The sequence below is a fragment of the Branchiostoma belcheri genome, unplaced genomic scaffold, assembly GCF_001625305.1.
Source record: "Branchiostoma belcheri isolate BF01 breed outbred unplaced genomic scaffold, Haploidv18h27 scaffold343, whole genome shotgun sequence".
Classification (NCBI taxonomy): Eukaryota; Metazoa; Chordata; class Leptocardii; order Amphioxiformes; family Branchiostomatidae; genus Branchiostoma; species Branchiostoma belcheri.
Genome location: NW_017803958.1, coordinates 78,786 through 91,304, shown reverse-complemented (window position 1 = coordinate 91,304; position 12,519 = coordinate 78,786). Strand labels below are relative to the sequence as shown.

General features: G+C 45.6%; 1 protein-coding gene across 1 annotated transcript in view; it reads left to right on the top strand.

Annotated features, from left to right (window-relative positions):
* The window catches only part of LOC109475696, a 24,920-nt gene extending 17,002 nt beyond the window's left edge, over positions 1-7,918 (top strand). Inside the window, exons 3-6 of the mRNA XM_019776457.1 lie at positions 4,565-5,722; positions 6,798-7,092; positions 7,424-7,636; positions 7,800-7,918. Coding sequence (XP_019632016.1) covers positions 4,565-5,722; positions 6,798-7,092; positions 7,424-7,636; positions 7,800-7,918 — 1,785 coding nt within the window. The remainder of the gene's footprint in view (positions 1-4,564; positions 5,723-6,797; positions 7,093-7,423; positions 7,637-7,799) is intronic.
* Positions 7,919-12,519: the final 4,601 nt, after the last annotated feature.

Here is a 12,519-nt window from a genome sequence, read left to right as displayed (position 1 = left end):
AAATCGATGTACTTTTGGGGGTAAGTCCCGATTTATTCCAGCGTTCGGCATGCTGAACAACAAACCAGGGGTGAAATGTTACTTTCATTGATGTTGTGCCTGGTGTTCAGAAGTCAATGTGTTTTCTACAATTAACAAGGTGATTAACATTAACACTCACAAAAGCAGCCCTACTCCAATGTACTAGTACGCACGATCTTCGCACAAATCAGCATTATAATCTGAAACAAAGACAACACAACAAACGTCAACTTTCACTACTTGTACGGTACTTCCAAAATCCTTTAGAAGTAGAAATAAAGTCCACAGTCATATGTCTTTAAGCCGCTTAAAGCAGTCAGTAAACATGCATTTTGACAATAGAAAAAATTCAACAACAACAACAACAACAGCCGTCACTGTCTAACATAATCTCAAAATTAGGTTTAGCACTGTATACTTACCGAAAGTCAGCCAGCAAATGGTACCCGGAAGTAATGCCGGTATCGACCACGCACGGGTCGACGCACGGGTCGAGCAGACGACGTGGCAGAAAATCAAAACAAAAGGTGAAATCCTGTCGCCCGTATAGATTTACATGCTAACTTGATCATATCGGCATCTTGAAATGGAACCGGTTCGATCGATTTCGAACTGTCGAAGCACGTTTCCATTTTCGAACCGTGGCGGGAAATGTGGGCGCCTACCGTGCGTCTGATTGGCTAGCGGTGATGTCATTGACCTGTGCAGCAGCGACATTAGCGGCCAGTAGTGGTACTGCTGGTAACGCAGTTCACCGGAAATCGGACTTTACAAAATGCTTCATATCTTCTTTAAAATATGGTATCATACCCCCAAAAAGTTTACATGGCTACTTAGTTACCCCTTGATTATAGACAGTATCAAGACTTTTATTTTCCTTGTGGTATTTCGCAGAAAATAGGGTCTTTAGAAATGGCATTTCGCACCTAGTGTATACTAGTACTAACAAAGCTAAAGCGTTCTGAAGCCGCCGTTCGGCTCTCGGCAATCTTCGGGAGACTTCGGTATATGTTCGTATGGTTCTTTGGAATCCTCGTCAGGTTGTAGACCGTGTTTACGGTGTTTGTGTTGAGTGTATGATTCTCGGGGATCTTTCAACGGACCGTGTTTACGGTGTTTGTGTTGAGTGTATGATTCTCGGGGATCTTTCAACGGACCGTGTTTACGGTGTTTGTGTTCAGTGTATGATTCTCGGGAATCTTTCAACGGACCGTGTTCATTCCTTTTGTTTTGTGAAGGCAACAGACTGAGTAAGTACACACAACAATCACGGTTGTAAAATAGTTTTTAATAGCAAGGACATTTACAAAACAATATAGATTTCAACAAAAACTCGATGGCCTAGCGCCTGTGGTCGATTGAGAGTAGCGGGGTAAAAGTGGAATGTCGGGGATGGTTTTTTCCCACTTAGAACCACTCGTTATGACCGCTCTTATTCCAGTAGCGGAGTAAAAGTAGAATATAGGGGATTGTTTTTTCCCACTTAGAACCACTCGTTATGACCGCTCGTTTTCAAGTAGCTAAGTAAAAGTAGAATATAGGGGATTGTTTTTTCCCACTTAGAACCACTCGTTATGACCGCTTGTACTCATTTAGTCTTCACAAGAGGGCGACGTTGTTTTTTCGTATTTTCTAACCCGAACGTTACAATCTTATTGATGTGACATAGCAGTTCGTTAAGAAGTTTGTTTTACATGACTATGTGAAACCGTTTCCTTGTGACCTCTTTGACAAGGCAATTGTGATGATATCTTTGTACACCTTCAGTTTTTTCTGAACCTGTTGTAAGCGTACTAGGTCACAAGTTGAATTTATTCACGGTAACGGCCTGTGGATACTTTGTGATAACGATAAGCGTTTAGTTGTTAACCCAAAGAGTATTTTTGAGTATTAAAGCAGAATCCGTTTTCTCCTATTATCCCAGCTCGTTTGTCATATTTGTCTTGAACCCCGTAGAGACAGACGGGAGGCTCTAATTAAGACCTCCCAAAGAGGGAGTCTTCTCAGAAATCGTCACCCCATCACTTCCGACAGACCCAGGGCATTGATCTGATTAACTGATACTAGAAACCATCCTCAGGGCTTAGGGAGAAACACGACTCCCCGCAGGGGCACTGTACTCGTTACATATACCGACGACACGTGAAGAAAACACATAACGATTTAAAACCTAAAAAAAAATAAAAAATAAAATAAAACACCAGATTGATTCCCTTTTCCGCTATGTGTTTTTCCTCCAGAAATCCCAGCCGCCCAAGCCAAATACCGACCCCGCCCCATTCAACCCACTCGAAGTGCCAGTCCGACACATTCAAGACACCACATGGGTGACTTGGGACGGGAAAATCTGGCCCACCACACGTCCCAGCACACACATAACGGCGGAACAGGTAGCGGCACTTCAAACACCAGTAGACCCAACGTCCTTACCCTTCAGGGACCCTAAACAATTCGTAGCCGGCTCCCTACACAACCATCCGGAAGTGTGGTCAAGACTGGCCGACTTCTCGGACAAGGGCACGGAAGTCCTAGACTGGATACAGAATAAAGTACAAATTCACAAGTTCTTCAGACCTTTCAAAGGCACCTTCAAAAACCAGGCTTACTGTGCACAACCCCCCCCCTCCCATCCACCTTCCTAACGCGAAAAACTGTTCCTCACACTACAGCTTTCTCTCTGCACAAATTAGAGCGCGGCTTGAAGACGGTTCCATCAAGGTGTGGGGAAAAGTCGGCCAATGTGAACCTCCCCATTTAGTGTTGCCACTCACAGTGGAACCGTCCAAGCCCCGTATGTGTTGGGACGGACGATTCCTGAACCTGTGGACGAAAGATTCCCCCTTCACCTTAGACCCCATAACAGAGGCCCCCAGGATGCTAAGGAAGGGCGGATACATGATCCATACAGACGAGAAAAGCGGGTATTCGCACATCGGGCTGTCAGAAGACAGTTGGACATACTTCGGCTTCGAATTCAACGGATATTTCTTCGTGTATCGTACGTTACCATTCGGGTGGAAAGGGAGTGCGTTTGTTTATAATACTACAGGGACCTTGATATCCTCATATGCTAGACACCTGGGTATCCCGACTATGTTGTATATCGACGATAGGCTAAACGGTGAGGCCTCCGCACCCCCCCACCCAAAAGTGCGATGGGCCCCCGACCCGCGTATGTCCAAGCGCAGATCGCTAGTTACATCATGTGCGACCTCCTAACCAGAGCCGGGTATTTCCTTAGTCTAGAGAAATGCATCATCGTCCCGGTACAAAGACTCGTACATTTAGGCACCGGGATGGACACAAAAGAAGCGATATTCTTTTTCCCAGATGACAAGAAGGGGAAGTTCACCACACTCAGGGAAGCGATCTTATCTGACACGTCAGTAACCATCAACGACCTACAAAAGTTTGTTGGCAAATGCGTGTCAATGGCATTAGTTGTCCCGGGAGCCAGGATTTACACCAGACAGTGTAACAAGTTGATAGGAGACATGACCAAACGAGGCATCTCACACACGCAGTTAACCGCAGACGCACGAGCGGAAATCAAACACTGGCGTTTTGTCGATGGCGAGATGGACCCAGTACCCTGGCGTGATGAGAGGCATTCATTAATCACAATCTCCTCAGACGCGTCCGGCTTTGGGTGGGGGGCAGTACTGCACACCCCACAGCACATGGGCCTCGAGACCAGTATGGGCGACTATTTCAAAGAGCAAGACCGCCAAAAAGATATCAATTGTAAGGAGGCAAGGGCAGTTGCTCTCGCTCTGCTATCAGCAGAACGATGGGTGCGAAACTCTCGGGTAATCATGAACGTGGACAACAAAGCGGTTGTAGACGCCTGGAAGGGACAGGGAGCGAGGGCTGTAGCCCTCAACGAAGAGATTAGACACATTTTTGAGACCGCCCGTGAGCTAAACGTCGTGTTGTCCCTAGAACACATAAGCACACATAACAACCAGGCTGACCGCCCGTCCAGGGTGCTATCTAAATCCGACTGCATGTTGGCACCCTACCTATGGCAACGCCTCCAGGCGGAATTCGGAGGAAAAACAGGTCATATGGTAGACCTCATGGCACTTGACTCCAACGCGCAGAAAGACCGCTCAGGAGCCGTATTAAGACATTATACACCCTACCCAACCCCAGACTCTGCGGGGGTAGATATTCCTCAAGGGGAGATAGAAAATGCCTACGTATTTCCCCCGATCAACATGATCAGCACCGTCGTCAACTTTGTGACACAACACCAAGCTAACGTCACCATCGTCGTACCCAGACTATCCCCCACCCCGATCTGGTGGCCAACGCTAATAAACACGGCAGTCAAGGCCATTAAAATGTCCGAGGCAGGGTCCACATCAGCCCTCCTTTACCCCACCAAGGCAGGTTTCAAAGAGGGGAAGGTCTTCGAACACGAATTGTGGGCATTCAGGCTAGAGAGACTCACTTAGATAGCCAATTAATAGCTTTTAGCGGAGAATCCAATTTCGCACACCGTCAGTAATCCCGCCCACTGTTTGTTTTTCCCGCGCAGCCTCTGCCAACCATACCTCGCCAATGGACCGCATCGCCATCGGTGGCTTGCCCAGAGTGCCATCACCCGAACGACAAGAATTTTAGACAGTGCCAGATGTGTGCGTACCAACGAAAACCTTTCAAGCACCCTCAAAAGACACTCCTCATAGACGAGGTAAAGATAAAAGAGCGTCTGGACGAAGTCAAAAACATAGCCACAAGCTCAGATTACGGCAGAAAGAAGGTAGCCATGGAACAGGAGTTGTCCGATTTCCTAGGAAACATCTCCCCACCGAAAGACCTAATCACCGCATCCCCCAAGAATGTTTGCGCCTTCCTAGTTTGGAAAGACAAAGGAGGAAAAACAGTAGTCCACGCCACAGATTGCAAAAACTTCGGTAACAAACGGAAAACGGACTGCGGCTGCCCACGCCGGCTAGCAGCGGGAACAGTGGATGCCATGATAGGACAATTGCGAGCCATATTTAATAACAGAGGCCGAGGGGGTGAGTGGAACGACACCATATGTACGGGAAACCCAGCGGCCGCCCCCATGGTAAAACAATACCTTAAAGTCGTAAAGGAAGAACAGGCTAATGCCATGGTACAACCGACCCAAGCACAACCGGTGTTCTTCAACAAGCTTGAGAGGGTGTGTCGTCACATCGCAAACAAGATGAAGGATCCGGCCGTGAAAGAAGCCGCCTGGTTCACATTAGCCCGCGACCAAGCCTTTTTCAAAATCCTCTTCTTTGCGGCGGATCGTGCGTCGGATTTAGGAAGGTGCAAAGCTGAGGAGTTAGCGTGGTTGCCAGGGGAGAAGGGCATTCGGTTTAACCACACCTTCGGAAAAACCCTGCGAGATGGGTCCGCGAACGCTTTCCCGATCTTAGCCGGGAAAAGCAATGCAACCTGCCCAGTACAGGGCCTTCGAGTTTACATGAGAGTAGCAAAAGCTCTGAAGATCAGACTGAACAAGGGATATCTTTTCCGAACGGTAGACAAGTCGCGCAGAGTCTTGAACGAGCCTTTCTTGTATGACGCGGCTCAGAGCCGTTTCAAGGCATACCTATGTGAAATGGGCGAATACGAAGGTGAAACACTCCACGGGGTGCGTACCGCCAGTGCCATAACCATGGCTTTGGGCGGCGCGGACGACTCCTCCCTCATGACACATGTAGGATGGAGGAGCAAATCTACAGCAGAACGCTACCTACGACTGGATAGGGTCTATCATGAGAAGTCCCCGGCGGCGATACTGCGGGAAGAAGTATCCCGGCCATCTACGGGGACAGACCGCGCAACGGGGCAGAATAAGTTCGACCCGGCGGCGTTCTATGAGGGGAGGGACCGCGGACAGTATCGACCGGTGTTCACGGACTAATCTGTAAATACGTAAAACCACGGAGTCATAAGTGTATCGTTCAGCAGTTAGTAGCAATGTTTACATGGATGTACCACAGTTCCAAGATTATTTCATGCGCTTTAGAGATTGAATGAAGCCTCAGCTTTAATGATGATCATGTGTACATAAGGATGTGACTTAAGTGATTTAGGTCAATGAGGATGAGATGTTAATGGACGATCATGAATGGATGTGGATGTGACACCAGTCAATTAAGCTTTAACTTTAACTTAAACAGGCGATTATGAATAAATGAGGATGTGGCGCAACAATGTGATGTTGTGAGACTTGTTTTCTATTACGCGGAAGCCAGCAAGAGGCGAAGGGACCTAAGTAATTTTTGGAATGAGTAAGGGGATGGAGAAGTGGTAAGGGATGGTAAGGATGTGAGTAGTGGAGTGAGATAAGGGAGTTTATAGTGAAGAATGAGGACGATCCGGGGAGGTAAGCGTAAGTTCTCAGGCGGTTTCTGCCCATATCTTAACCCGGACGGAGAGCAAAGTGATGAGGGATTTGGTACTATCCCAAGTTGCTTTGCGCGTAGGGAGGGGTGAGATAATACCGACCTGTCAGTCGGTCGGGTTTCGAGAGGTTAGGGATGTGGAAGACGGGCCATAAGGCCAGGCACAAGGGGGATCAGATCGAATGGGTCATGTATGGAATTGAAAAAAAAAAAGGACTTTCTCTCCGTTACGGGCCCCAGCCCCTGACCCAGGCGGTTTCTGCCCATATCTTAACCCGGACGGAGAGCAAAGTGACGAGGGATTTGGTACTGTCAGCCTAGCTAGCTGGGTCAAAACCATGGGTTCTATTTTGTAGTGACAATAGCTTCCTGGCCCTCCTGCAGGACAAGTCCGGGACTGAGACCTGGAGTCAGTCCCAGACCCAGTCCCGGTCCGAACTGAGTCCTCCATATCCATCGTCCTCATATGTGGCTTCTGGACTTCAGACCGTTTATGGTGCCTTTGATAGTCACAGTGAGGACGTTGGAGGAATCATCCCTCCTTTCGGCACCCCTCCTTTCGCCACCAACCCTTCCACCACCACCACCCCTCAGGTCGTCACTACCCCTTCCGTCCGCACCACTCCATCTGCGGCTGCAAGTGGCCCCACCATGACGACTGGGACACAAGGCCCAAGAGGTAAAAAGTGCGGTACAAACAAAACTATCCATAGGGTAGTATAAGTACGGCAAATCTTAAAGAATATCAGAATCCAGTCATGGCCGTAGGCACACAAAACTAACTCTGCAAGAGCGAGGAAATTCATTTTTGTTTGTTAAGGGCAATATTATGAACAGCGGACTAAAAGTTACAAAATCGATGTACTTTTGGGGGTAAGTCCCGATTTATTCCAGCGTTCGGCATGCTGAACAACAAACCAGGGGTGAAATGTTACTTTCATTGATGTTGTACCTGGTGTTCAGAAGTCAATGTGTTTTCTACAATTAGTTCGTATTTTTTTTTCTTATAGTCTCCAGGACATCCATTGGCCGGGGGTTTTCGGTTCTAACGTCGACCTATCGGCAAGTCCAGGGAAAATCGGAAGATGTGAAAGACTTCGCGAGTAAGGTGCGGGCCGTTTGTGACGACGTCTTCAACGTGCCTGAGATGGTGGGGAACAGCACGGTTGGGATGGGGAAGGATCTGGGAAAACTAGACGGGGCCAAGGTAGATGCGATCGTAGGTAAGTAAGCCAACCAATAAAGCCCTAGTACAACTTTTCTATGATGCTTTCTGTTGTGAACAAAACATAATGATGTAAGTAACGTTTGTACCTATATTTTTTTTTAAACCGTAGGGCTAAAGGTCCACCTTGACGTGACGATTTCCCCTGATCCTGATTTCAGACTTCATGGCGGTGATCGAGGGGGTGGACCAGGTCAGTAAGACGTTTCGGAAAGATGTCTGCCACTGGATTAACGAGAAGTGCAAGTCAGTCCGCCACCACTCCAAGAAGAAAGACTAAGACGTCCGACTTACATCTAATGCTGAGTCCAATCCAATACTGATCTGATGAATGTAACATTAAAGATGTTTTAACTTTCAAGTCTATAAACTTAAAACATCATTAATGTCACATTCATCAGATCAGTATTGTATTGGACTGGATCAGCTGCTATGACTAGTGTGAGGAATAAAACACCTTCAAAAGCGAATTTTTGTCTTGGTAGTAATCCTGTATCGAGTGTATCATGTTTACTGTCTAGAAAGCCTAAGTGCTCTCGTAGCGGAAAAGGTCTTAATTTGTCTTCCAAAAGCTAATTTTAAACCATTTCCTGCCAAGTAAGGTACTTAGAAACGTTGATGCTAATTAACTTTGCTACCAACGACGATCCCTGTTGCTGGTTTGGCGAAGAACTTGAAAAATAATTCACTAACCTACAGGATTTGCCCTCGGTCTCCGATGACAACCACACAACTCTCCCAAGGGTTCCGAAGATTTACTGTGGTAAGTTCCATCCTATCAATCTTTCAAAGAGGTGTGTCAGGTAGACTGTGTCATGCGTTATTTTTTTCAAAAGGCGCGTGGCACACCATTCTCACCTCACGCGCGGCGAGTGTTGACAGGACGCTGTTTCGTCTCCGCGAAAATAGGGTTAAATATAAACATTAGGGATCTCAGCGCGGGACGAAACAAAGGGCCCACTTAAACATCTTATGCGTTCGCTTGCGTGAGAGTTAGTTTCATCTAGCTTCGCCGATCATCCTGGCATTTCACTGATCTTCAGATCCTATATTTTGGACTGTGAGGAGCAGCTTCCGTCGTATCAAAGCTTTAATACTTCGTACATTTACATACATAAATCATCTACAGCTAAAATTTGATTTGACAAATACATTGTACTCTGTGGCCCCTTTTGTCTCAGCACGGACGTGTTGTAGAATTTACGGGTATTCACGGTCGCTTACCTGTGCCGATCCTTGTAGCAGAGCTGCCCCATTCAGATCAAGGAGATTGAAACCTGACCTTGTTCAGATTGACTCTTTGCACTTCATCTGGGTATTGTAAATTTGTTATCTGTACTTGTTGTAACGCTAACATCGTGCTTCGGGCAACGCTCCGATCCTATGCGGATCACAGAATCAGATTAATGCTCCGCCAGCTTGACTATGCGGCCGCGGGGAGGGTAGCGACAGCAGCTCTGACCAGGGACTAGAGCCAACCGCCCATGTGTGTCTTGTCACGCACAGGCGTCTGTTCAGTTCAAGTCGTCAGGTTACCATGGCGACCGCCATTCCTGGCGCCATCCGCCCGCTCGGACTATAGTTCCGGCCCCCAATTCGCGCGACGCCCGGACCGGGACTAGTTTGGAACTAGTCCGAGCGGCAAAAATGGACTACTTCGGACTAGTTAAGGTAGTCCGGACCAGTTCAGGCAGGTCCGAGCACTCCTTCGCCGGGGAACTAATGAGGTTCGGACCAATTGGGACTAGTTAACGTTCACCAGTCCCGAACCCGTCCGGACTAGTTCAACACTAGCAAATTTTTACAGAGGAAAGACCTGTAGAATGAAAATACAGATCTCCAGCAAATACAAACCCTGATGGAAAGTCCAGTCATTTCAAAATGTAAAGTACTGCGACGAAATCAGGGAGGTCGTCATGGATTTGCTGACTTCGGGTGTTTCCATGAACAAGGTGTTTCCATGGTCATCACCACTATCCTTTCGAAGCTCGCAGGGAAATCTGTCGAACGTCTCCAGAGCGAGGAACCTATGTCAAGACAGCTTTAATAGGAAGCAAAAATCCTGGCACAACAGTAGTGCCTTACACCGCTCTGCCTCTATGCCAGGGTGTGCAGACTGGATACTTCTCTGGATAGCGATGGTTAATGATCCTGTTGGGTCCTTGAAAGTTGCAACATTCTCTACTCTGTTCAGTGTAATGTGGCTCTGTACGTCCAAAGTACGGGGTGGATGTGGTCCACGACGCGGCCTTAGTAGGGTCATGTACATTCTTCTGAATTTCTAACATCTATGAAATGTTCCTGTTGACTAGCTACTTCAGAGAGCTGAACAACCATAAAAACAACTGGCTTTCCACACCGGACCAACGCATAGGACACATCTAACCATGTCAACGGTACCTGAACGTCAAAGTTTGGCATGATGAGACCACTGCTGAGAAAATTGGGGACCACATGCCCGACAAATCCATCACCCACCTTTCACATTAGGCCACACCAATTTAATTTGTTGGTTCTCGGATTCGCCTCTTCATTTTTTCCTGATTTGCAAAAAAAAAAAATTCAGAATCAACTGCAAAATGCTCATATTTTGCCTTGAACAGTTGAAAACAGTCCTTTTCTTCCTAGTCATTACAGTTTTTCCATCTTTCAATGCAGTGGTATCATTAGAAGTTCAAAATTCATTGTTTAAATTTTGAACCAGCCTTTTGTGTTGACTTCATACCTCCTATCGTAGCATTTGGGGCTATAATAGAATGCCTAGATCTGTTTTTATTTTTATTTTTTTTCGCCCTGTCGCTTCATATTTTTCCTGAAAAAATCCGAGAACCAACAAATTAAATTGGTGTGGCCTTACCTTACAAAAAGTGATGTGTATGAAATGTACAAGGAAGACCAGGAGAGGAGAAAGCTTCGCCCACTTGGCCACTCGACATTCTTTAACCCTAAACAGTACACCTGGGGTCCGCGCGGACCCCAGCACTATATATTCTGTAATTTCTTTTTTGTTTCTAAAGATTTTATTATGAAATTTTAGGTAATTGTCACCCACAAAGTTGTCTCTCAATACAGTGCAGAAAACTCCGTTTCTACCATTTATGAAAAAAATTATATCTGATTTTCTTTTGGGGTCCGCGCGGACCACAGCCGGCTTTCGAAACTTCAGGGCAGCCGACGCAACGCGTACGTCTTCGACGAGACGGCTGAGAAACAGTTCACAGTCGAGGGATGGAGGCTCCTGGGAGTCCTGGCCCGAGGGTGCTCTGGGAAGCAGCATCCCACCACCGCCCCCCAGTTCGCAGACGAGGGAGGGGGGTGCCCAGAGTGAGCTTGTTTAGGAGGGAGAACTTCTCTACTTTAACATGTAGCTGACTAGTTTTGTTTCATAATAGTTTTTATGTTTACCGCCCTATTGGGATAGCATGCAAGTTGAGTAGATGTTCACCACCCTTTAGGGGCAGATAATATATTTTGACCATTGTTGCACACTAAAAAAAATCTTCTGATCAAGAAGGTAAACCTTCCTATGTACAGCTACTTGCACAAAGATTATCTTTCCATAAGCTTTTATCCTATATTTTTGTAACATGTATATTATATTGAGAATATTGTTGCACACAAAGAAATATAATCTATGAACTGCAGTTTAATCGGCTCAATCCAGTTACGGCACGCGCGTGTGGGAACGCAAGCAGGGGATCGAGCCGCCGTGGATTTCCCTGTGTGAACGCAAACGGACCAGAAGCAAGCCGGCTTATTTTCAAGCAGTCTAACTTTAAGCTGCTCAATTTCCCTAGTAGGAACGTGGCCTAATCTCAAAAGATGATGACAGCTAAGACATTATATACAATGTATATAGACATCAAAAACTGAAAAAGAACCTGTTCATTTTCAGGGTTACATACTGCAGTGATGAAGACATGTCCTACCAGCAGAGCATGTTGAGGGCATTAAAAGCTGGCTTTGGGAAAAGTCTTCGTGTCTGGTTTGTAGCAACTCAAGTTTCTTTATACTTCTTTCTTGTCTTTCTTGGTTAAATGTGTTAAATGCAGAATGTTGTTCTAGGGCTTGATTGTATAGTATTTAACATTGCAAGTTATTAATGTCTTCAAAAAGGCCTGAGGCCTCTATTGTTAAATATTATCAATGATCATCAGATTGTGTCACATACATCTCAAGAGCTCTGAGTGTACATAATAACTTAATATGTTGAGTCTTCTTTTACAAATTCTTAGAAAATGAGTAACAAATAATTTTCACTTAGGCCACACCAATTTAATTTGTTGGTTCTCGGATTTTTTCAGGAAAAATATGAAGCGACAGGGCGAAAAAAAATAAAAATAAAAACAGATCTAGGCATTCTATTATAGCCCCAAATGCTACGATAGGAGGTATGAAGTCAACACAAAAGGCTGGTTCAAAATTTAAACAATGAATTTTGAACTTCTAATGATACCACTGCATTGAAAGATGGAAAAACTGTAATGACTAGGAAGAAAAGGACTGTTTTCAACTGTTCAAGGCAAAATATGAGCATTTTGCAGTTGATTCTGAATTTTTTTTTTTGCAAATCAGGAAAAAATGAAGAGGCGAATCCGAGAACCAACAAATTAAATTGGTGTGGCCTTACAGCAGAAAATTAAGGTAAAAGAACTATTTATTAGAAATGTTGATACACATATTAAGTCAAAGTTTGAAATTTTAATCACATTACAGGTCAGTTGGATCCAGACTTGGGGTCATACGTCCACCAGTTGTGTTACAAATTCAAGAAGGAACATCCTGCTTCTTTCAAAAAGGCAGTAGAGGTAAGATGTATAATATTTTTTTTTTTATATTTTACCATTCATAGTAATCATTTTACGATGCAATTGATAAAAA